The sequence below is a fragment of the Podarcis gaigeae genome, assembly GCF_964106915.1.
Source record: "Podarcis gaigeae genome assembly, chromosome: 13".
Lineage (NCBI taxonomy): Eukaryota > Metazoa > Chordata > Lepidosauria > Squamata > Lacertidae > Podarcis > Podarcis gaigeae.
In genome coordinates this window covers 5,337,947-5,363,650 of record NC_139689.1, presented here as the reverse complement: position 1 = coordinate 5,363,650, position 25,704 = coordinate 5,337,947, and the positions used below count along the sequence as shown (strand labels likewise).

The window sequence follows — 25,704 nt, the reverse complement described above, 5'->3', positions numbered from 1 at the left end:
GGACCCGAGGGTCACCCAGCCCAACCCTCTGCAATGCAGGATTCTCAACGAAAGCACCCATGACAGATGACCATCTATTAATATATCTTGTGCCCCAAATATTTGGTTTTGGAGAGTTGTGGAAGTACTGTAACTATTTGGGATTCACTTTGAATTACATTTTTGAGGAGATGTATACAAATGCCCCCATTTCCCTAGCAATCGGGATGTCTTGGGTTACCCATGTTTCAAATGTTGTGGCTTCAGCTCAGGCTTCGCTCAATGGGGTGGTGGCCCCCCGATGTTTCGGACTACAATTCCCATCAGCCCTGGCAACATACGATCATGTCACGGGTGCTCAAGTTGAGATTCCTGCATAGCAGGGGATTAGACTAAATGACCGTTGGGGGTCTCTTCCAACTCTACAATTCTATGGCTCTCTGTTGGCTGGGGCCGATGGGAGTTATGTTCCAAAACATCTGGACGCCACCCTGTGCGTCCAGTAGGGAGTAGGATTATTGTGACTAAGGAACAAAGCCCCAAGCAGGAGAGTCAGAGCAATGTTGGGCGTTTGCTTGAATCCAAGGTTGTGGCTATGGAACAAACTAGAGTCTCTTGGGATCAGCTCAGGTTGTATATATAGTATGTGTAAATAAACCATATATCATAAAGACACCACAGTCTTTGCTGTGCCTCATTCCCAAAAGGGAGCAAAAACCCTGGCGAGTGTCTGGAACCCCTAAAATCTCACACCACTGAGAGATTGCGGTGGTGTGCAACACTGGTGTCAGAAGTGGGATCTGTGTTTCCTGGAGGAGGGCCTGTGAGTGAAGCATGACTGAGCTGAAACGGAGGGCGGAATAGCAATAATCCCTGAGCCACTTGAACAAATGGAGCAGCAAGAGAACCAGCAGTTCAGTGAAATGAAGCAGAGTGCATGAGGAGCATCATTAGAGAAAAAAGCGTGACTCTATGCGAGGTGAGGGCCCTGCTAGAAGACGGTGCTAACTGTATGTCATAGGATACTGGGGCTGATGGGAGTTGTAGTCCAAAACATCTGACAGGCAGCTGGTTGCCGAAGTGTAACTTGCAATACCCACCCCAAAGTGACTCACTGCGCTGAGGCTGATATTCACTGCGTCTATGTGAATCACACTTATCAGAATGTGCACCCAAATATAGGCAAATGTAATACGGTAACAAATATCGGAAGAGCGGCGTGAAATGGATTCACCACCCGCAGAGCTTATATAGCGACGCTGTTCTCTATCTCAGGCGGGTACAGGTACTCATAGCCAGAAGGGATCAGTTTGGAGACAGACTCGTTCCTTTCCTCGATTTCCTGGGAGATCCTCTGCAGGTCATGCTGAAAAGCCTCAATGAGACCTTTTGGAGCATCCTCCGTGAAATGCTCCTCAGGATATTTCCCCAAGCGTATCTGTCAAAAAGAGGGAAAGTATCTGGCTAAGCAAGAATAGCAGGCCCCAAGAGGCAGATACGATGGAGGAGGTTAAGGGGTGATATGATAGCCATGTTCAAATATATAAAAGGATGTCACATAGAGGAGGAAGAAAGGTTGTTTTCTGCTGCTCCAGAGAAGCGGACACGGAGCAATGGAGCCAAACTACAAGAAAGAAGATTCCACCTGAACATTAGGAAGAACTTCCTGACAGTAAGAGCTGTTTGACAGTGGAATTTGCTGCCAAGGAGTGTGGTGGAGTCTCCTTCTTTGGAGGTCTTTAAGCAGAGGCTTGACAACCATATGTCAGGAGTGCTCTGATGGGGTTTCCTGCTTGGCAGGGGGTTGGACTCCATGGCCTTGTGGTCTCTTCCAACTCTATGATTCTATGATTCTATAATTCCAGGATGGGGTTGCCAGGTCAGGATCATCCCAGACCCTGAGATTTGAAGGCCCCTGGTGATGTCACAGGGCAGGCCCTGGAGATGGAGGTTAATTGGGAGAGGGGAGAAGAAGAGAGCAGAACCACCCCCGCCCTTGCAACCGGTTCCTGTCAGGCTGTAGCTTGCAACTGCATGCACAGTCTTCTTAATATTTTCACTGTTGTTATTAAAGGCACTCTTCGTCTTTTAACCACAGAACTGTAGGGTTGGGAGACAACTGAGGGTCATCTTGTTGAATGGTCTCTTTAAATGTGAAGGTTCATTATTGTTCCACAAGATTTCTTTAAGGGCCAGAGCAAATAACATGACCTAGTTTTACAGCTGTGGATCAGTACAGCAGGTGCTGTGTTAATTAAGCTGTGTCAGCAATTGGGTATAGTATATAAAGAGCAGCACCTAGCTCCAACAGTGCCCTGGTGGTTGGGTCATGCTTACAGATATATTATAATTAATGTAAAAGGAGTTTTTGTTTTTGTTATTAAAACCTAGTTAAATTATTTTGTGTTCCTTGCAATGTGTGGTCTCCCCAGCAAGCTTTCTGCAGCACAACTAATCTGCAAATAGCCAACACATCTATCCCAACCCCCGGCAAGGCGGGAATCTCAGCTCAAGCATCCGTGGCAGACGGCCTCCCACTCACCATATCTGGAGATTTGGAACTCAGCAACCACAACGTGCTCAGGATGGTGCAGGTGGTGTTGATGGGCGGGATGGTGTCTAAATAGCCCTTCAGGTTTGCTGCCCCCTTGGTCTGAGGCGGCGGCTTCCTCATGGAGGGGGGGAAGTTGGGCATCCACGCCCCCAAGTCAAACTGTGAATAAAAGCAATCGCCCCCCCCCCAAGGATTAAGAACGCAAAGAGGTGAGCTATGCAATCGATAGGCATACAAATTTGTGAAATAAAGATAAATACAGGTGAAACTCGGAAAATTAGAATATTGTGGGAAAGTTCGTTTATTTCAGTAATTCAACTTAAAAAGTGAAACTAATATATGAGATAGACTCATGACATGCAAAGCGAGGTATGTCAAGACTTTGTTTGGTATAATTGTGATGTTTATGGCGTACAGCTAATGAAAACCCTAAATTAACAATCTCAGAAAATTAGAATATTAAATGAAATCAGCAAAACAAGGACTGCAAATAGAGCAATACTGGACCTCTGAGAAGTAGAAGCATGCATATGTACTCAGTGCTTGGTTTGGGCCCCTTTTGCATCAATTACTGCCTCAGTGTGGCGTGTCATGGATGCTCTCAGCATGTGGCACTGCTGAGGTGTTATGGAAGACCAGGAAGCTTCAATAGCAGCCTTCAGCTCTTCTGCATTGCTCGGTCTCATGTCTCTCATCTTTCTCTTGGCAATGCCCCATAGATTCTCTATGGGGATCAGGTCAGGCGAGTTTGCTGACCAATCAAGCACAGTAATCCCATGGGCATTGAACCAGGTTTTGGTACTTTTGGCGGTGTGGGCAGGTGCCAAAGTCCTGCTGGAAAATGAAGTCAGCATTCCCACAAAGCTCGTCTGCGGAAGGAAGCGTGAAGTGCTCCAAAATCTCCTGGTAGACGGCTGTGTTGACCCTGGACTTAATGGAGCACAGTGGACCAACACCAGCTGACGACATGGCTCCCCAAATCTCTTTTCTGATGAGAGCAGCTTTTGCATCTCATTTGGAAACCAAGGACCCAGAGTCTGGAGGAAGAACGGGGAGGCACACAATGCCAGATGCTTGAAGTCCAGTGTGAAGTTTCCACAGTCATACATGCTTTGCATGTCATAAGTCTATCTCATATATTAGTTTCACCTTTTAAGTTGAATTACTGAAATAAAAAGAGACGCGGGTGGCGCTGTGGGTAAAAGCCTCAGCGCCTAGGGCTTGCCAATCGAAAGGTCGCGGTTCGAATCCCCGCGGCGGGGTGCGCTCCCGTTGCTCGGTCCCAGCGCCTGCCAACCTAGCAGTTTGAAAGCACCCTCGGGTGCAAGTAGATAAATAGGGACCGCTTTCTAGCGGGAAGGTAAACGGCGTTTCCGTGTGCAGCTCTGGCTCGCCAGAGCAGCGATGTCACGCTGGCCACGTGACCCGGAAGTGTCTTCGGACAGCGCTGGCCCCTGGCCTCTTGAGTGAGATGGGCGCACAACCCCAGAGTCTGGCAAGACTGGCCCGTACGGGCAGGGGTACCTTTACCTTTACCTTTACTGAAATAAATGAACTTTTCCATGATATTCTAATTTTCCGAGTTTCACCTGTATGAAAGCTCTGCTCCATCGGAAATCTTGTTGGAAGTTTCAGGACAAAGAAAAGACTTTGCCACACGTCACATTCAAAACAAAAAAAATTCCTTCCAGTAACACCTTAAAGACCAACTAAGTTAGTTCAGAACTAAGAAAGCTCCTACCAAGAACTAACTTAGTTGGTCTTTAAGGTGCTACTGGAAGGAATTTTTTTTGTTTTGACTATGGCAGACCAACACGGCTACCTATCTGTAACACGTCACATTGTTAAACTATGGAACTTGCTCCTGCAGGAGGCAACGAAGGCCGCCAATCTGGACGGCTTTGAACAAGGATCAGGCAAATTTATGGGCTATTGATGGCTTCTGGCCAAAACAGCTACGCTTTTCTCTTTTGGCCCATTGACACCATAAAAGTAATCTGGTTCAACAGTCATTTTAGCTCCCCAGAGAACCATCAGAGCTGTCTTCAGGGTGGGACATTTTGGGATCTTTTCCCAGTATTCTTTGGGGCAAGCCATGAAAGTTAAAACTATCATATAAAACCCAACATAGGCTTGTAGGCAGGCCTGCTTAGTCTGCCTCGCGATGTCTACCTGCCTGGAGGTAAATATGAGGGCGCACCCCTCTCCTACCTGCCCACTGTTGACGGCAGAGTGCTGGGCCGAGCTGGTATAAATTGCCATCGTGAAGAACTTCTTGACCTCTTTCACAGTTTTGAATGCGGAAGGGATGCCTGCGAAGAGGAAGAGGAAAGCTAAATCCACAACAGTTATTAATCAGGAGTGAGTCCTTTCAATAAGGAGGGGTGCAATATACGGGCAGGCACACGCATTGTGTTGCCATATGCAAATCTCGTTAGATTTCTTTCAAAAACTATGTAGTCCTCATGATCAGCTTTAACATAATGAGCATCTATTAATGGTTCTATACCGTCCGACATTTCAAGGATAAATTCCAGGACACAATTTTCCAGGGCACCATCTACCCGTTTTTTCTCACGAGGGAATGGCGGCCATTTTGAACATGGTCATATTGAACGATTTCATGCCACAACACCCCCCCCCCAAAAAAACAGCGCTTTCCCCAGGCATGGCACCCAAAATTGCATGTTTTGGGGTGCTCCACAAGACTGCAGTCCTCAAAAACGCTTTTTTTGGGGGGGTCGCGGTACAGAAACATGCAAAATCATGGTGTCCAAAATGGTCACCATTCTCTCGTGTGAAAAAACAGAGTGTCGTGGGTTTTCAGGGACACTTGCAGGGTATGTGGTGCTGGACCTTTCAGGACTGTTGAAACATCCAAGAGTCAGTTGGCAGATATTTTCACTTTCTGTTTTATGGGGACTATTCACCTGTTTGACCTATTGACCATATACCTCAGTCCCATGTGACTTAGAGTCCATTGAACAGCATTAAGGTACACTGAGGAGCATGGCATGCATGGCTACTTTTATAACCATTGGTGGATTCTTAACCCCCTCCCGCTGTTCATTGCTATAGGAAATCCCATAATTTTATGAGGGCTGGGCAATACCAGAGGACTCTTGTTTCAGGAAGCCTTTTGTGAAGACGTCATTTATCCAGGACTGCAGCTCAAAATCATCCTGCACAGAGCGGTCGTCTTTGTAATACAAGTCGACAATGCCAGAGACAAATCTATGGGAAAGAGTCAAATAAAGGGGAAATAAGAGAAAGCTCAGCTTGCAGAATTGAGACCTCCTCGTGGACCACTTGGTCCTCCACCCACAGAGAAAGGAGATTGTGGGATGCTAAGTCTCCTCCACATCCAGCACATTAATAATAATAATAGGGCTGTAAAATAGAAATAGAGGAGGGAACTGGATCAAGGGGTTATAGCCCTTCTGAGCTACAAGTACAGACACAAAATTCCCTTCACTTTGTCAATGGTGAGCTCCTAGGAATTAGTTGTTGTTGTTGTCGTTGTTGTTGTTTATTTATTTATACCCTACCCATCTGGCTGGGTTTCCGCAGCCACTCTGGGCAGCTTCCAACAGAATATATTAAAAACACGACCAAATATCAAACATTAAAAACTTCCCTGAACAGGGCTGCCTTCAGATGTCTTCTAAAAGTCAAATAGTTGTTTATTTCCTTGACATCTGATGGGAGGGCATTCCACAGGGCGGGCGCCACCACCAAGAAGGCCCTCTGCCTGGTTCCCTGAAACCTCGCTTCTCGCAGGGAGGGAACTACCAGAAGGCCCTCAGCGCTGGACCTCAGTGTCCAGGCAGAAAGATGTTCCACCACCTGAGTCGGAGCCCCCCAACCCCCCCTTTGTATTCCTGCACACAGATGCAAACACACACACACACACACCACGTCCACATCCTTGAATTTTGCTCCAGGCAAAATGGAGACCAACACAGTCCCACCCACGCCCTTCCCTGACCTCTCCACGGCTGCCCAGATCTTCAGGCCGTCCTCCTTGTAGTAATAATTGGGCAGCGAGGACACCCCGCGAGCTTCCAGGTCTTCTGAGAGGCAGAGGGAGGAGTAGGTCATGGTCTTCAAGTCCCTTTGCAGCAGCTCAACCAAGCCCTGCAGTCCAAGGCCAGTTGCCTGGAGACATGGGGTGGGGGAAAGGGAGTCACAACCTGGAAGGAGCAGTAAAACCTGATTCTTCTCAGGCAGGGTAGCGAGACCCCCAGGGCAGCTTACCTTGTCGAAGACGCCATCCTTTGAAATGAGGCGCTCCCGGGCCAAGGCATTGATGTGGAGGGTGTAGCGGGTGTGGGGGATCAGGAGCTGTAGAAGACGGGAGAGGACGGCTTTGTTAATGGCTTAAAAAAAAGATAAAGCGACCCCTGACCATTAGGTCCAGTCGTGACCGACTCTGGGGTTGCGACGCTCATCTCGCTTTACTGGCCGAGGGAGCCGGCGTACAGCTTCCGGGTCATGTGGCCAGCATGACTAAGCCGCTTCTGGCGAACCAGAGCACTGCACGGAAACGCCATTTACCTTCCCACCGGAGCAGTACCTATTTATCTACTTTGACAAGCTTTCGTACTGCTAGGTTGGCAGGAGCAGGGACCCAGCAATGGGAGCTCACCCCATCGCAGGGATTCGAACTACCGACCTTCTGATTGGCAAATCCTAGGCTCTGTGGTTTAACCCACAGCGCCACCCACGTCCCAGTTAATGGTCTAATGTACATCAAAATGGGGAGTGAGTCTATAATGTGCCAGTATTGTATGCTGTGAAGCACAGCTGGAAATTTCGAAGCACCGACCAGAGAAGAGTGCCAGACCAAGCTGATGGAATGGCAAGATCGGAAACCAGGAAGGCCAAATATTTGCTTCAGGTTGTGTGTTTTCAGTTTGCGTCCTGCGGCAACCCAGAAGTACCGGAAAGGGTTACTTTCGGGTTTCGCCGCTCACGCATGCGCAGACGCGCAAAAATGATGTCGCGGGCATGCGCGGAAGCGGCAAATTGCGACCTGTGCACGCGCAGACACGGGTTGCGTTCCTTTCAGGTTGTGAATGGGCCTCCGGAACAGATCCCATTTGCAACCAGAGGTGCCACTTTTTTTGAGAGACCACTGTAAAGAGTTGAAATCATTGGCAGGAATACAATGACACTAGTAAAGTAACATGAACTCTGGATACTAGGGATATATAATAGATGTTGTTTAGTCGTTTAGTCGTGTCCAACTCTTTGTGACCCCTGGACCAGAGCTCACCAGGCACTCCTGTCTTCCACTGCCTTCCACAGTTTGGTCAAAATATAAGAGACTTTGGTCGGCCCTCAAGGCCCTTCACTTCATCAAATCTGGCCCCCTTTGAAAAAAGTTTGTACACCCCTGTCTTAGAGTATTAGGATGAAACTTTAACACATGATAAAAGCCTGTGGTGTCATCAGGACAAGTTATTTGTTGTTTACTTTTTTTGTTTACTGTTGTAATATTTGTTTTCTCAAAATTTATCTTCTGTACCATGAAAATAAATAAAAGCATTATTAAAAAAATAATAATCTGTGAGCATCCATCTTGGGTGCCATACTCTCTTTGTTCCAAGCTACTGAAGAGAATGGATGTGCTTCCTTTCTGTCTCCAGTGCAGTCTTTTGGGTAGGCCCGGTCCCAAGTTCCACCAGGCTCAAGGACACGGAATTGGCAGTCTCACCTTATAGAGCGGGTGGCACATGGGGAGGTGACGCAGGGTGGCTATGGTGAACACCTCTGCCAGCAGGTGGGTTCGGAGCAGGTGGGTGAGGACCTGGTGCACCTGGAAGTCAGCGTTTCGCACCCAGGTCTTGGCCAGGATCCAGTCCCATTCGGAGTCACTCGGTAGGAAGATGGGAGCCTTTGGGCCAGGGGTCTGGCTGAGCTGTGGGGGTGGCAGAATACAACATTGGCTCCATTTATTCCTACTCTCTGTTTCCTGTTTCTTGGACAGTCTCTGATCCATAAGAGGACCTATACCATGATTGCAGAGGTTCCTCAGGAGTCTTTGGTGAGATTCTTCATCAAAAGCTTTTTGATAAATCTAGTTACAATAAATTGTAAGTTCTCTGCCCTGCTTATCAGGCTCTGGGATGCTGTCACGAGATCGGGAGAGCATCCCAGAATCCAGTAAGCAAGGCAGAGAAATTGACAGCACTTTCCATGCCAGGAAAACGAAGCGTCACAGCTCTTTGCCTTGCGTGCCATTAATTTGTAGGATTCCAAACAGCCATCCTTCAATCATATAAGTGCCGCCAGGAGCCGGTCAGCAATAACTCACACGGTGTCAGCGAAATTAACTCTTCATTCAAAGAAGCGAACAGCTCAGAAGGCCAGGCCTAGTGAGCACACAACTATTCCTGGTAGATCTAGCCCAGGCATCCCCAACCTGCAGCCCTCCAGATGTTTTGGCCTACAACTCCCATGATCCTTAGCTAACAGGACCAGTGGTCAGGGATGATGGGAATTGTAGTCCCAAACATCTGGAGGGCCGAAGGTTGGGGATACCTGATCTAGCCCCAATGAGGTCCCCAGGCCTTCCCACAGCTACCTAAGTCTCCTCTTCCCCCAGGACCTTCCTAAGCAATCTGAGACTCCTTTGACTTGTCTCTCTTTGCTCCGCCCTTTTCATTCCTCCCCGTGTTCTGGGAGACCAGGCAGGGAAGGGAGCTGGAAGACCCCCTAGATTCTTCACCATCCTCATTTCTGTTTCCTGGCCCCCTTTCTTTCCACTCTTCTCTCCTGGCTCCGAGTCTGAACTGCTCTCTGCCGCAGCCTCTTCCTGCTCACTAAACCCTGTTGTCTCTTCAGCTTCCGACACCTTCTCCTCCTAGTCTGCTCCCTCTTCTGCCTCTTACAGCTCATTGTCGTCCTGCCACCACTCCCCAGGCACTGAGCCTTCTTCCCTCGGGGGCTGCCCGGCTGGTGCCTCCCACCATTCCTTGGTACCCAGTCAGTCCATGACAGTAAGGTTGAAATCGTGCAAGTTGACTCTGTGCAATTGACAGCATTACCCGATTTAAAGTACGAAGTTGCAGAGTACCGCAGAGAACCACCAGAGGTCGCCTTCGGTCCATGATGGAGGCACAGCCTCCCTTCCCCACTGCTATCTCCCAAAGCATCTTCTGAGCCCCCAGCCACCCCAACCTGTTACCTGGATGGCGAGGGGCATAAGCTGCTCCTGGGCTGTGAGATGCAGCAAGCACAGGGGGGCTGCTAGGTATTGCTGGCGGTTGTTATTGATTCCTGCAGACAGCCCCTCCAGGATGCGGTAGTCAGCAATGAAGATGGACCCCTTCTGTTTGGGAGAAGAACACAAGCCTCTGTCACGGCTCCATCTGGTACACAGGATGAGACCCTACCTGCCCGCTGTCTGTCTCGCCAGAGTGGTGCATGCTCTGGTTAGCTCCCGCTTGGACTACTGCAATGCGCTCTACGTGGGGCGACCTTTGAAGGTGACCCAGAAATTGCAACTAATCCAGAATGTGGCAGCCAGACTGGTCACTGGGAGTGGCCACCAGGACCACATAACACTGGTCCTGAAAGACATACGTTGGCTCCCAGGACGTTTCCGAGCACAATTCAAAGTGTTGGTGCTGACCTTGAAAGCCCTCGGTCCTGTATACCTGAAGGAGCGCCTCCACGTCCATCATTCTGCTTGGACACTGAGGTCCAGCGCCGAGGACCTTCTGGTGGTTCCATCACTTACAGGGAACCAGGCAGAGGGACTTCTCGGTGGTGGCACCCGCCCTGTGGAACACCCTCCCATCAGACGTCAAGGAAATAACTATCTGACTTTCAGAAGACATCAGAAGGCAGCCCTGTTTAGGGAGGTTTTGAATGTTTGATGTTTTATCTTGTTTTTAATATTCTGTTGGGAGCCGCCCAGAGTGGCTAAGGAAACCCAGCCAGATGGGCAGAGTATTAATAATGTTGTTGTTTAGTCGTTTAGTTGTGTCCAACTTTTGTGACCCCCTGGACCAGAGCACGCCAGGCACTCCTGTCTTCTACTGCCTCCAGCAGTTTGGTCAAACTCATGCTGGTAGCTTCGAGAACACTGTCCCACCATCTCGTCCTCCGTCGTCCCCTTCTCCTTGTGTCCTCAATCTTTCCCAACAAATAATAATAATAATAATAATAATAATAAACAATATCAGCAGCAGCATCGAGGAGAGGTGTGCAGCTTGTGTGCCACTTCTGGTGCAACAGCGTTTCACCATCAGCCGAGCTGCAGAGCGTTTTCCCTCCTCACCTCCAGCTCCTTCTGCAGTGTGGTGGAGGCCCCAAGGGACTTGGCCACCATGTCCTGAGTCACAGGGAAGTTGGATGGAATCTCAGTGCATCTTTGGATCATTCTGGGGTTCAGACCGTTCAGAAACTGGTACCCAAAGAACACGTCGTCTTTCCAGTGCTTCACAACGTATCCTAGGAACAGAGGGAGCTGTCTTAGACCGTGGAATTGAAACAAGCGAGAGCCTCAAAACACAAGAGCACCAAGTCAGGGCTGAAGTGTGTGGAGATTCCCCTGCATGGGGAACATCTGATATGGGAAGGGTCTCAGTTCCTCTCTTCCTGATCCCGGATAGCTTAGTCTACCTTTTACATGGGTCTGCCTCCTGGAGTCACGAAACGAATGCAAAATTAATAGAAGAGTCTGATCTTCTGGTCAGTTACCAATCAATTTTATTTTATTTTTAAAAGGTGCATTCGGGGTTTTTTTCTTGTTAGGGGTTTTTTTTTGGGGGGGGAGGAGGCTGTACAGTTTTCCTTTCAGTGTCAGGCAGTGTGGTGTAGTGGTTAGAGCCACTCCCATCATCCCTGATCACTGGCAATGCTGGCTAGGAATGATGGGAGTTGCAGTCCAACAACATAAAGGGACCCACGGCTGAGAAAGGCCAGGTTAGAGTGTTCTGACTAGGACCCGGGAGACCAGGGTTCGAATCAGCACTCAGGCCTGAAGCTCACTGAGTAGCCTCAGGCCAGTCACTGCCTCACATTGCAACCTACATCAAAGGGTTGTTGGGGGATTAAATGAGGAGTGGAAAAACTATATAGGCCACCTTCCAGTCCATGGAGAAAAAGGAGGGATATAAATGCAACCAATCAATCAATTCCTTGTTCTCTTTTGCTGCCTACTAACCTGCCCCGTTAGTAGGGACGCGGGTGGCGCTGTGGCTTAAACCACAGAGCTTAGGACTTGCCGATCAGAAGGTCGGCGGTTCGAATCCCCGTGATGGGGTGAGCTCTTGTTGCTCAGTCCCTGCTCCTGCCAACCTAGCAGTTCGAAAGCACATCAAAGTACAAGTAGATAAATAGGTACCGCTCTGGCGGGAAGGTAAACGGCGTTTCCGTGCGCTGCTCTGGTTTGCTAGAAGCGGTTTAGTCATGCTGGCCACATGACCCGGAAGCTGTACACCGGCTCCCTCGGCCAATAAAGCGAGATGAGCGCCGCAACCCCAGAGTCGTCTGCAACTGGACCTAATGGTCAGGGCTCCCTTTACCCAACCTGCCCTGTATCTCCCAACTGAAAGCCTCAAAGACTGGCCTGCTGCGTTGGATTGGTAATTATGACATTTAGTGATCTCATTTGCTCAAGAGCTTATAACTGTTTTGCAACTAGAGGAGGTTAGGAGGCGATTATGCATTTTTCCCAGCCTGATTGCTTTGTCAATGCCAGTTATTACTTCATACCATTAATTAGTTGCAAACTGTCTCAAATTGCTTTACGTTGCTTCAAATTTCATTATAGGTACATTGCTTCATTATTTTACAGACTTTGCTTTATAGCCAACAAATTCCGCAGGCTTTCCTAACACCATTAAGCTTTGGACACCCACGAACCGAGCTACTCCCTGTTCCGCTGCTGAGCAAATTAAAAGCTTGACTGAAGGATCCCGTGAGCGTCAGCGCGTTGGCCAGGATTTGACGCTAACCTCAAATGGATCTCCACATGAGGAGGTTCGGGTGTTGTTAAATCAGTGGCAACCGCTTTTGGGGCTTCACAGGTCCCATTCACAGTAGGTTCCATTGTGTTGCTAAATCAGGAAAGAGCCCAGGACCAGATTTCTGGAAACCAACCCCGATCTCTAGGTAGCTGCAAACGAAATTCACACTATGGGGGTCTATCAGAGGCTGCTTGCAGTGAGTTTTGAACAGGGCTACCATCTTACTGGACAAATCCGTCTCGGTGAACAAGAAGACTTTGTTAATATCTTCCAGCTTCTCCCAGGACTCTTGGCTATCGGAGTACCCTCTCAGCTTGAGCTCCACCTGCCTGGAGTCAGAAGGGAACAATGTGGGGATGAACGTCAAGGGCTGAGGATGAAATGTGCTCTTCCTTGTCCTTTAAAAGTGCCCTATGAACAGGAAACAGCCCCACCACACCCCTCCGCCAATCTACTACAGTGGTACCTTGGTTCTCAAACTCAATTCGTTCTGGAAGCCCGTTCCAAAACCAAGGCATGCTTTCCCATAGAAAGTAATGCAAAAAGGATTACAGTGGACGCTCGGGTTGCAAACGTGATCCGTGCGGGAGGCACGTTCACAACCCACAGTGACGTGTCTGTGCACATGCGGGTTGCGATCTGGCGCTTCTGCACATGCACAAAGCGTGATTTAGCGCTTCTGCACATGTGTGACCGCCGAAACCCGGATGTATCCCATTCCGGTACTTCCGGGTTTTGGCGCGTCCATAACCCAAAAAAACACAACCTGAAGCATCTGCAAACCATGATATGACTGTAATCTGTTCCAGACTTTTAAAAACAAACCCCAAAACAGCAATTTGACATGAACTTTACTATCTAACGAGACCACGGATCCATAAAATGAAAGCAATAAACAGTACTGCAGTCACACAATCAATCAATCAGTAGCTGAACCGGGTTCCACACAGTCACACACCAAAAAAAAAAAAAAAGAGCTACAAAAATGCAAAATGAATAGCGAAAACAGACAGACCTCAGCGTAACACTCCAAACGGAAGTGTGGCACTCAAATCAATAGCATAACACTCAAAACGGAGCACGTTCGGCTTCTGAAAAATGTTCGCAAACCAGAACACTTACTTCCAGGTTTGCAGTGTTTGGGTTCCAAATTGTTTGAGAACCAAGGCGCAAGGTACCACTGTACTTACTGACAGCATTTGTACACTGCAATAGCAATACTCTTTGGGCAGCTTCCAAAGCTAAAATACAACAACGAATCAATCATCAATAGAAGTCAAGGCGAGAATTTCAGCAGCGGCCAGTAAAACAGTGTAATACGATATAGAGAGCATCACTAAATGCAAGAAGCCATCATCTCCACCCCATGACATTCTCATGGAGGAAAGACATGGTGGATGAGCAATCTCACATGCTCTTTCTGAGGTGACCTGCCTGGCACCAGCCTTGTCTTCCTTCTGGCGCCACACAAAGACAGTCTTTTGCTGGATAGCTCCGTCGGTTAGAGTATGGTGACCAAGGTCGCAGGTTCGATACCCATATGGGGCAGCTGCATATTCCTGCATTGCAGGGGGTTCGAGTAGATGATCTTTGGGGTCCCTTGCAACTCTACAATTCTATTTTCCTTGGTATTTGGGCAGCGCAAATGATATGATACTGAAATGTTCCATCTGCTATCAATATGTGTACATAATTTCATTATTATATTATTATTGCTTTACTTTGGTTGTCAGTCACTTTGGGACTTTTTTTGGTATTTCCTGCATGGCAGATTTCTGAGGGGATATCCTGAGATCTTTCCTAGGCACTGTAGGAGGTGTGAATGGCCAGAGCAACGTTGACTAGCGTCATTCCTCCTTCCAGAATTCTCCTTCCCCTTGTCTGCTTGTTATGTATTCAGTGGTCTGTTTTTGCCTGAGCTTGGGTCTGGACTAAGGATTCTGAGGCCCTGTGTTCTGATTCGATACATGTTGTCCAATCACAGAACATTTCAGGATTCGGGCCTCTGCCATTGGCCCTGAAACTCTGAGTCATGATTCGCAGTTTGGAAGTTTAGACAGCCAATCACATTGAGAGTGGGAGTGGCCCAGGCCTTCAGAAATGTATATAAGCAGTTGCTTTGCCCCTGTTGTCCAGTTCTGTTGTTCTTGCTGTTGCCTCGTGGGAACCCACCTATACTTCACTGTCTACCACAGACCCTGGGCTGGAACTGCCTGTGCGTAGCCCAGAAAATGGTCTGTGTTAAGGAACGTGATCTGCCACCAACATTGCAGCTTCTTTCCCCAAACTTACTGGGCTTTGGAGCGATTGACAAAATCCGCCGCTTTGACGAAAGAAAACCTGATGTTTGTGTCCAGTTCCTTGGGGGATGCAACGTCCAGATGGAAAGGAACGCCCTCAGCAAACTTCTTCCACCTGTGCAGAAGGAAATCAAGATCACAATGTCATGGACCAGCCACTCTGGGCAGCTCCCAACAGAATATTAAAAACACGATAAAACATTCAAAACTTCCCTAAACAGGCCTTCCTTCAGATGTCTTCTAAAAGTCATATAGTTCTTTATTTTCTTGACATCTGGTGGGAGGGCGTTCCACAGGGAGGGTGCCACCACCGAGAAGGCCCTCTGCCTGGTTTCCTGTAACTTTGCTTCTCGCAAAGTGAGGGAACCGCCAGAAGGCCCTCGGAGCTGGACCTCAGTGTCCGGGCAGAACGATGGGGGTGGAGACGCTCCTTCAGGTATACTGGGTGAGAAGCAAAGCTACAGGGAACCAGGCAGAGGGCCTTCTCGGTGGTGGCACCCACCCTGTGGAACGCCCTCCCATCAGATGTCAAAGAGAAAACAACTACCTGACTTTTAGAAGACATCTGAAGGCAGCCCTGTTCAGGGAAGCTTTTAATGTGTGACATATTAGTGTATTCTTTGTCTTTGTTGGAAGCCGCCCAGAGTGGCTGGGGAAACCCAGCCAGATGGGTGGGGTACAAATAACAATTATTTATTATTATTATTATTATTATTATTATTATTATTATTATTATTACACTCTGAACATTGGAAATGAGGAATGAGGACTAAACACACCCACCCCTGAGAGCTGGAGGCAGAACCCAGGAATCCATTACACAGACACACAAACACACACAGGTTGCCTGTCTAGAAGTTTACAGCAGCCACACTCACTCGTAGCAAGATTGTCTTTGCTGAAGCTGCTTCTTCCGGTGGTCCTTGAGCGAAGGAAGAGTATCCATAGCTGGTGTCTTCGCTGGAGGGACACAGAGAGAGAGAGAGATGGTGTTTATTATGTCAGCCTGCTTCATTCGGTTCAGATCTGGTACAGTGCTCCCTTGGTTCTCAAACGCCTTGGTACTCAAACAACTTGGAACCCAAACCCTGCACACCCGGAAGTGTTCCAGTTTGCGAACTTTATTCGGAAGCCACACATGCTCCGTTTTGAATGCCTCGCTTCCGTTTGGAGTGTTACACCGAGGTCTGTCTGTTTTTGCTATTTATTTTGCGTTTCTGCGGCTCTTTTTTTGTTTTGTTTTTGTGACTGTGTGGAACCCAGTTCAGCTACTGGTTGGTTGTGTGACTGCAGTACGTTGCTTATTACTTTCATTTTATGGATCAATGGTCTCGTTAGATAGTAAAATTCATGTTTAAATTGCTGTTTTAGGGGTTGTTTTTAAAAGTCTGGAACGGATCGATCCATTTTGCATTACTTTCTATGGGAAAGCGTGCCTTGGTTTTGGAACGCTTTGGTTTTGGAACCGACTTCTGGAACGGATTAAGTTTGAGAACCAAGGTACCACTGTAGTTTATATTTTCTTATGAACAGTAAATACCATTTATCACTATGTTGGGGGGGCATGCTGTCCAAACAATCAACAGGCTAAAAGATGATTTTGCAGAGTAGGGACCTTCTTCGTCTCTCTCTCTCTCTCTCTCTCTCTCTCTCTCTCTCTCTCTCTCCAAGCAAGCGTACTTACCCGATCCCTCCCTCAGCTCCAGGGTATCAGAGCCCGCAATCCACTGATAGCATGGAAATCTATAGACTTCTCCTTTGGGGGACGTCACGGTGACAAAACTACAGTACCAGCTAGTGGACAGCAGATTAGACACAACTTCTTTGTGGAGACGGAGAAGCACGATTTCCCCCAGCTCCTGCTCACAGGTGACTTTGTAGTCCCTCACCTGCAACAGAAAAGTCGGGAGATCCAGAGGCAGCCTTAGAAAGCAGGAAGGGATGATAAAGAGACAGATTTCAACTCCAGGTGAAAAACCTCACCTTTAACTTAGCCTGTAGGCTCTATGGGAATTATCAAAGTCCTCAGCCATCCTTGGCGCTGCGGACCTCAGAAGAACCCCATCCTCACTCAGGCAGCTAGCTGCTTGTTGGACTAACCTACCGTTATTGATGGATGCAACAAATAGAATTTACTTGCCTCAGCAGCCCCTTCCCCAAATAAAAGCAGAGACGGTGTTTGCATCCCTACCCCACCCCCGTGATGGGTGAGTCATTCGAAGATGGGCCAGAACTCTGTCTGCAAAGATAGCAGTTTCTGGGAAGAAATGGGGAATTATTATTATTATTATTATTATTATTATTATTATTATTATGTATTTGTACCACACCCATCTGGCTGGGTTTCCCCAGCCACTCTGGGCAACTTCCAACAAAGATTAAAAATACATTAAAATGTCACACATTAAAAACTTTCCTGAACAGGCATCTGATGTGAGGGTGTTCCACAGGGCGGGCGCCACTACCAAGAAGGCCCTCTCCCTGGTTCCCTGTAGCTTTGCTCCTCGCAGTGAGGGAACTGCCAGAAGGCCCTGGGAGCTGGATCTCAGTGTCCGGGCTGGACGATGGGGGTGGAGACACTCCTTCAGGTATACAGGACCGAGGCCGTTTAGGGCTTTAAAGGCCAGCACCAACACTTTGAATTGTGCCTGGGGAAGTGAGCTTATCTTGAGAAGGGAACTTATCTCGAAACTTGCTTGGAAATGAATTTCCCCAGGAGAGGAACTGGTGGGGTGGGGTTCTTGTGTTTTACTTGCTTGCAGAATTCTATCTTGTTCTGGATGTCATCAAATATTCTGCTGATAGTTGTTTGTCTCACACTACAAAAACCCTGCTCTGATCTGGGTATGGCGCTCAGCTTTTGGGAGCTATCCCACTGCAGCCAGATTAATAAACCAAAGGCTTTTCCTCAGAGAACCCGGTGTCTTGTCTTATTGACTGAGAATCCTGCAACATTATAAGAAAATCTGGGGGTCCAACTCCCCATCAAGAGATCCAATACCCCAGAATCTTCCTGGTGTAGAACAGAATGTCCCTATTTTCATCAGAGAAATGCTGGAGGGTATGCAATAGGTGTGGATGAGGCCCATTCATTCATTCATCCATTCATTGCATTTATGTACTAGCCCTCATCCAGAGGTCACAGGGCCCTCCTTCCCCCCCCCCAAGCAGCTCACGGGGGTGTACACAGGTCACCCCATCTCATTTAATCCCCACTACAACCCTGAGAGGTAGGGTTAGGGTGAGAGAGGCAGTGACAGGCCCCCAAGGTCACCCAGTGAGTTTCATGGACGAGTGGAGATTCGAACCCTGGTCTCCCCCAGGTTCCAGTCCAGCAATCTAACCATTGCACCACACTGAACTGCCTACACTGAGTCAGACCATTGGTCCCTCTAGAGCCATACAATCCATCACTGGGGAAGCTGAAGGGTCTCATTCCCTTCCAGGGGGCCACATGTGGATGGTGGGCTGCTCAGAGGCAAAGGTGTTGTTGTTTAGTCGTATAGTCATGTCCGACTCTTCGTGGCCCCTGGACCAGAGCACGCCAGGCCCTCCTGTCTTCCACTGCCTCCCGCAGTTTGGTCAAACTCATGCTGGTCCCTTCGAGAACACTGTCCCACCATCTCGTCCTCCATCGTCCTCTTCTCCTTGTGCCCTCCATCTTTCCCAACATCAGGGTCTTTTCCAGGGAGTCTTCTCTTCTCATGAGGTGGCCAAAGTCTTGGAGCCTCAGCTTCAGGATCTGTCCTTCCAGTGAGCCCTCAGGGCTGATTTCCTTCAGAATGGAGAGGTTTGATCTTCTTGCAGTCCATGGGACTCTCCAGAGTCTCCTCCAGCACCAGAATTCAAAAGCATCAATTCTTCAGCGATCAGCCTTCTTTATGGTCCAGCTCTCACTTCCATACATCACTACTGGGAAAACCAGAGCTTTAACTATACGGGCCTTTGTTGGCAAGGCAAAGTTGGGGCAGAGCAATTAATTTTAATTTCACCTTTGTACAGTAGACCAATTCCTACACATGCTTGCCCATTCCTCTGCCCTCCACCCGGGCAAAGGAGAAGTATTATCAAAATTCCAGGATGTTTTCCACCATTGTGCAGTCACATGGGGAGGGGTGCATCCTGCGGAGACTCTCCAGGACGAGATAAGAGGGGCTGGAAGATTGCATTTTGGCCCTAGGATTGTGTTTCCCCACTCCTCATTCACACTGATTGCATACCCTTCGAGTGATAAAGAAACTAAAAGGAGGTGGACTACAGTTAAGGATTTATTATGTTTTCAGAATGTATTAGAAAAATTATACATAAAGCTTTATTGTTTTGTGTACATTTGAATGTAAGATAAAACATATGCAAAGGGACTTGACAGGAAGTCAACGTTGAAGAAAAGATTTTGGAAGATAAAAGGGGGGGGAAATATTTACTTTATTATCATTTTCTGTGCGGGTGTGGGAGTGTGGGTGTCTGCACATATGTGTGCTGTTGTATGCAATGTTTGGGAGGAAATAAGACGGTAAATAACAAATAACAAACTAAATATCGATGTATGTAAGTTTTATTTCTTAATCATATTTAGTGGTAGTATGGCTGTATTGTTTTTTGTAACATAAAACCATTCAATAAAAAATATTTTTTTTAAAAAAAAAGATTGCATACCCTTCATTCATAAATAAATGAAACATAAATGCAATAAATAAAAATATTGCATTCCTTTGCTGGACTTGGTTTTCTTCAGAACAAGACCATTACAAAAGCCGCTTGCAACAGAGTACAGCTTAAGTTAAGAAAGAAAACGTAAGTTTCACAACCTAGTTCTTCCGGATATTCTCCGGTTATGGGAACCAATGGTTTGCCAACAGCAAAGAATGAAGGAAGGAAGAAGCCATAATACTCACTTCTGGGGAAAAGAGGAAACACCCACCAGATTTCCCTACAGGAGGGCAATCCGTTGCAAGTTACAGAGTAGAAAACAGGCGGTGGGGGAAGGGTTAAGCACCAGCTCAACTTCCGCTGCCCTTCAATGCCCCATTATAGCTCTTGCACTCAGAAATGCAGCCTGGATTCTGTCAGAATGTGGGGGTTTTTTTGTTTTTTGAAAATGATTTTTATTGATTTTCAAGTTTTAACAGTAATATAATACCGTAGTAAGAGATTTTACTTTCTTGGGCTCCATGATCACTGCAGATGGTGACAGCAACCACGAAATTAAAAGACGCCTGCTCCTTGGGAGAAAAGCAATCACAAACCTAGACAGCATCTTAAAAAGCAAAGATATCACCTTGCCAACAAAGGTCCGTATAGTTAAAGCCATGGTTTTCCCAGTAGTGATGTATGGAAGTGAGAGCTGGACCATAAAGAAGGCTGATCGCCAAAGAATGGATGCTTTTGAATTCTGGTGCTGGAGGAGACTCTTGAGAGTCCCATGGACTGCAAGAAGATCAAACCTCTCCATACTGAAGGAAATCAGCCCTGAGTGCTCACTGGAAGGACAGATCCTGAAGCTGAGGCTCCAAGACTTTGGCCACCTCATGAGAAGAGAAGACTCCCTGGAAAAGACCCTGACGCTGGGAAAGATGGAGGGCACAAGGAGAAGGGGACGACAGAGGACAAGATGGTGGGACAGTGTTCTTGAAGCTACCAGTATGGGTTTGACCAAACTGTGGGAGGCAGTGGAGGACAGGAGGGCCTGGCGTGCTCTGGTCCAGGGGGTCACGAAGAGTCGGACACGACTAAACGACTAAACAACAGTAACAAATAATACCGTAACATAACCACCATTATATCATTTGCTCTCAGTAGCACCTAAGAGACCAACTAAGTTTGTTATTGGTATGAGCTTTCGTGTGCATGCACACTTCTTCACAGCGACGACCAGAGCGGCAGCAGCACCACACATAAGAGGAAGCCCTTCAGCTGCATCCTCAGCGCCAGCCCCATGAGCTCGCCAAAGCTGCCAGCCCCCTAGCTGCTCAGCCTCCCGCCGCTGTGGGAGCCATGGCCGACTGCGTGTCGGTGGCGGCTCTATGAATAAAAGGCCGCGTCGGAATTTACCTCAGCACTGCGCAGGGATCAATCAGTCCCCGCGCCGCTGAAAAGGCGTGTCGGAGATGCTTTCTGCACCGCGTTTAGGCAAATGTCGACGCGGCCTTTTGGCCTCAGACCCTTAACGGGGGTTTTCAAATGGCTGTGCAGGCAGATTCGTGACCCTTTCACGCCGCATCTGGCCCCCGGGCCATTGTTTGCCGACCCCTGGTTTTTGCCATAGTATGGTGACCTTTACATAGCTTCTGTATTTGTTGCTGGTGGCAGCGGGGAGATGATGGAGGGAAGCATAGTGGTGGTATTTAGTCCCCATGTTCAAGCATTTATGCACAAGTATGTGCTGTAGAGGGACGCAGGTGGCGCTGTGGATTAAACCACAGAGCCTAGGACTTGCTGATCAGAAGGTCGGCGGTTCGAATCCCCACCACGGGGTGAGCTCCCATTGCTCGGTCCCTGATCCTGCCAACCTAGCAGTTCAAAAGCACCTCAAAGTGCAAGTAGATAAATAGGTACTGTTCCGGCGGGAAGGTAAACGGCGTTTCCGTGCACTGCTCTGGTTCGCCAGAAGCGGCTTAGTCCTGCTGGCCACATGACCCGGAAGCTGTACGCCTACTCCCTTGGCCAGTTAAGCGAGATGAGCACCACAACCCCCGAGTCGGCCACGACTGGACCGCAGGGACCAATCAGTCCCCACGCCACAGGGGTCCCTTTACCTTTTATGTGCTTTAGAAGCAAATTGACCCTTTCCATGCCTTCCTGCCAAAGATGTCTAGTGTTATGTATTGAAGTTCTCACCTTCGGACATTCCTTGGGTGCCGGCCCTGGTAGTGGGAGTCACTGGGACCCGTTTGTACCAGGTGGCCCTCGAGAACGGACGCTTGTGGCGCCAGCACATAGACCCTCTAAGGCGCAGGGTTGGGGATTTGGACACTACCGCTGTGCCCCCAACTGTGGCCCCAGCTCCGGAGCGGTCACTAATGGAAGGCGAGGCTCCGCCTACATCTTCTTCACAAACTGTCGGGTGTGGAGCCGAGCCAAGCCATTTCGGTGGGTCTGCCTAGCTCTCCAGAGACTCAGACCACTGCCGTGCCTGACCATCCGCCGAGTCCGCTCTCGGTGGTTCCTTTGACAGCAGCGGAGCCAGGGAACTTGGGCTCAACACCACGTTTGGTCACACCACAGTCGCAGCCAGTATCGGGCGGCCACCCGGACTCTGGTACTGGCCCTCAGCGGTTTGGCAGGGTTTCCAAGCACCCAGCGTATTTAAAAGACTATGTTCACTGGTCAAACTGCACATGTAAAGCTGTATGGTGAATAGGGTCAATTAATATGCTTATGTGCCTTACTGACACCAATAAGGGTATTGCTGTATGTAATGGAACCACTATGATTGCAACTCATGCCTTATCTCGGTGTGGAGGGGTGTTATGTATTGAAGTTCTCACTCTCGCCACCAGGAGTATCATGTACAGTGGTACTTCGGGATGCGAATGGGATCTGTTCCAGAGCTCCGTTCGCATCCCGAAGCGAACGTAACAAGCGAGGGCGCATCTGCGCATGTGTGGGTCACATTTTGCCACTTCCGCGCATGCGCGTGACGTCATTTTGAGCGTCTGCGCATGCCCGAGCAGCAAAACCCGAACGTGACGCACTCCATTACTTCCGGGTTGCCGTGGAGCGCAACTCGAACGTGCTCAACCCAAAGCACATTCCACCTGAGGTATGACTGTGTATAGTTTTCACTCAGGTTCACGTCAGTTAATTTAGGCGGGAAACCCTGGGTTGTTGTTGTTACAGTGTTGACAGCCGGCTGCCTATAAAAGCAGGCCAGCTGAGCTGTTTGCTGTTCAGTTCCGTTCCAGCTTACTTATAAAGAACTACTTGGAGAAATCTCTGTGTCGTCTGCTATGTCCACCCACTATTTAATAGCTAGCAGTGGCATAGCGTGGGGGGTGCAGGGGGGGACGGCTGCACCGGGCGCAACATCTGGGGGGGCGCTCGCACTCGCAGCTCTCTGCCCCTACCTGGCTCACTCACTCTCTCTCACTGCAGTGCTGGCTGTGTGAATCCGATCCGAGCCGCGGGGTCGCTGCCCACTGTGGAGGGGGTGGGTGCCAGGCGTGCGGTGCGGAGAGAGAGCGAGGGACTATCTGGGGGAGGGACAGTGCAGCGGCGGCCCAGTGCAGCGCTGAGCATGGGAGAGAACCACACCAGACCAGACCAGGCAGCAGCAAGAAGAAGCTGGCAGCGGCGGCAGGTTAGGGGTTAGGGGGCGCAAATTACTTACCTTGCCCCGGGTTAGGGGGCGCAAATTACTTGCCTTGCCCTGGGTGCTGACAACCCACGCTACGCCACTGATAGCTAGGAAGCCCCTGGGGTTGAAAATGAGCTCTGGGGCCCCATATGCATGTGTTATGCATTGATATTAATTGGAATCTGTATAATTGGCAAAACTCTGGTAATATTGGGTCAATATCGGAAAATTAATAAAGAAAATGTTTTCAAAAGAAATTACATGGGTGGAGCCTTGAGATTCCTTCTCCTGACCTAATTTTAAAGTCATCAAGTTTCAGACACAGTTAAACTTGCTTGGGGGAAAGTGGAGAAGACCACACAAAATTAATAGGGCCAAGATGTCTCGTATTATTTTGAATTAATATTCTATGAAATCATCATTAGACATTTTTATATTGATGGGTTTTTATTCAAAACTCAGTGCATATAGAACACTCTGTTTAAATGTAAGTGGAAGCATTTAACTGGAAAACCACTGACTTGTTACATAGTATTGGGAAGGGGGGGGGAAGCTATGGCCAGAGGCGTAGAAATAAACACACCTAACTATTTATCAGCAAGTTTTAACATGGAATGCATGAGCAGGCGAAAGCGAAGGCTGATTTCAGGCACGTATCAAACCAGCAAAGCAAACAGACAAACACAATTGCTCCTCAGGAGAAAATGCAACAACAGATTTTTCATTTTCCCAGTAGCAGAAAAGCATACTTAACATTTTACTTCTTAAGTATTATTTTTTTGCTCCTTGGGGAAGATTTGACTCTGCTTTTCAGTTACCCAGCTCACTGGAGGGAAATGTAAGATATGCCCTTTTTTAAAAAATAAATGTTCTGCTGCCTGCCACCCCCCACAACCCATCCTGTTCAGAACTACTCACCGCTCCTCTGTAGAAATCTGGGCCCCAGTTGTCCAGCACAGTTTTGGGGCTCTCGCCATGGGTGCCCACCAAGGTGGCAAAAACTGAGTCAATGGTGCCAGCGCGGAGCTGCTTCCCAGTCACCACCTGGACGTTGTATGTGGCCATGCTGGAGGCTCAAGTAATGTGGGCTAGCTGGCGTGCACGACCCCTTGGGAGCGGGTTGTTCAGGACGTCCCAGGCACCCTCCTCTCTACCTCCTCTCTCAATAATGGGTCGTGCGAAGAAGCCAACCTTTTCAGCAAAAAGGAACAGCCCCACCCTTCCTACATCAGAACTCCACCCCTGGTGCCCAGGTGTCAGAAGAAGATAGTGACCTTCAACCCACCCATGCCTGGAGTGGCCAAATTCTTTGGCCTGATCCAGGATGCCTGTGCAAGAGAGATAGAGAGAGAATGAATAGGTGCTTAAGGGAGACTTGAGGAAAGAGGAGGAAAAGAAAAGAACAAAGTGGGCAGAGATTAAAGAAACAAAGTGTGGTTTGATTTCATCATTTTTGGCAACAGTAAAATGAACGATTCATCTCCTCCTTCGCAGTATAGGAAGGTTTGCGGGGGTCTTGAAATAAACAACTCTTTTGATAGATTTAATAAATTTTGGTGTGTGTTATGATTTGCGTGTAAATGATTATTCCTTTGCTACACCTGTGGAGGAGTACAGTGGTGTCTCTGGTTAAGAACTTAATTCGTTCTGGAGGTCCATTCTTAACCTGAAACTGTACTTAACCTGAAGCACCACTTTAGCTAATGGGGCCTCCCACTGCTGCCGCGCCACCGGAGCACAATTTCTGTTCTCATCCTGAAGCAAATTCTTAACCTGAAGCACTATTTCTGGGTTAGTGGAGTCTGTAACCTGAAGCGTCTGTAACCCGAGGTACCACTGTACTGGGACATTTTTATTCTTATGACACCTGGAACCACAGGGTCTGTTGTTGGCGTTTCAATTGCAGTTTGTTAGCTGCAGTGCTCCAGTGTAAGTTGGTTTGCTGGCTGAGGGAAGGGTGAGGGTGCGCTGCAATCGCCTCAACATACTTTGCGTGGACAGGCGGAGTCCCCCACATCCCGGGCGGCCCCTCCTGTCATGTGGAATAATGACTCAAGACAACGTGCTATGGGATTAAATTGGCCACAACTTGTATATTTCAGATGTGGGTAGAACTTGGCTCAGGCATTGGGCATTATCCCTCCCCAGCTGGGGACCTAGGGAACATCAGGGTTATCCATTCGGGGGGGATGGGCCGGCTCTGGAGAACATATGTTCAAGCAGAGATAGCCGCCCCCGTTACACCGCTGGCGCCGGGGAGAGCAATGACGACCTCTCGGCGTACGGTCAAAGCCTCCCTTCAGAAACCCCTTTAACAGGGAACCCTGGCATCGCCGCTGCAAAGAGGAAGATAGACTAAAGGATTCCGCCCAAGGCCTGATATCGCCAAAGTTGTGACATTTTGCTACGGGAAAGGTAAAACCTGCCAATGCAGGGGAATTCCTTTCCAGCACTTTAACAGCAACCTTAACGTAGCAGCGCCTGCATACCTGTGAAGAAAAGTTAACCTGCAAAATAAGACTGAACTGAGGGTGGGTAGCGTGGGAGAAGCTCTGGAGCCAAGTGAGGATTCCCAGGTAAGATCCTCCCTCT

At 48.5% G+C, this 25,704-nt stretch overlaps 1 protein-coding gene and 1 long non-coding RNA gene across 2 annotated transcripts; both read right to left on the bottom strand.

Moving 5' to 3' along the window:
- Window positions 1-1,141: 1,141 nt before the first annotated feature.
- Window positions 1,142-24,462, bottom strand: LOC310828824 (hydroperoxide isomerase ALOXE3-like). The gene is made up of 14 exons (XM_083706733.1): window positions 24,031-24,462; window positions 16,501-16,705; window positions 15,695-15,776; window positions 14,809-14,931; window positions 12,742-12,845; window positions 10,824-10,996; window positions 9,726-9,869; window positions 8,253-8,456; window positions 6,791-6,877; window positions 6,522-6,691; window positions 5,646-5,767; window positions 4,745-4,845; window positions 2,522-2,692; window positions 1,142-1,417 (listed from the first exon to the last, which is right to left on the bottom strand). The coding sequence occupies exons 1-14, from the start codon at window positions 24,175-24,177 to the stop codon at window positions 1,226-1,228; spliced, it is 2,025 nt and encodes a 674-aa protein (XP_083562859.1). The 5' UTR covers window positions 24,178-24,462; the 3' UTR covers window positions 1,142-1,225.
- On the bottom strand, window positions 11,300-12,735 carry LOC310829142. The gene is made up of 2 exons (XR_014557188.1): window positions 12,078-12,735; window positions 11,300-11,711 (listed from the first exon to the last, which is right to left on the bottom strand). It is a non-coding gene; the product is annotated as an uncharacterized lncRNA (long non-coding RNA).
- Window positions 24,463-25,704: the final 1,242 nt, after the last annotated feature.

Coding starts and splice junctions, on each gene's coding strand:
- LOC310828824 (XM_083706733.1), bottom strand. CDS start 24,177: ATGGCCACATACAACGTCCAGGTGGTGACTGGGAAGCAGCTCCGCGCT. Junction 4,846..5,645: donor CCTGAAACAAGAGTCCTCTG/GTATTGCCCAGC, acceptor TCCTCTTCGCAG/GCATCCCTTCCGCATTCAAA. Junction 1,418..2,521: donor GTTCCAAATCTCCAGATATG/GTGAGTGGGAGG, acceptor TCTTTTTGACAG/ATACGCTTGGGGAAATATCC.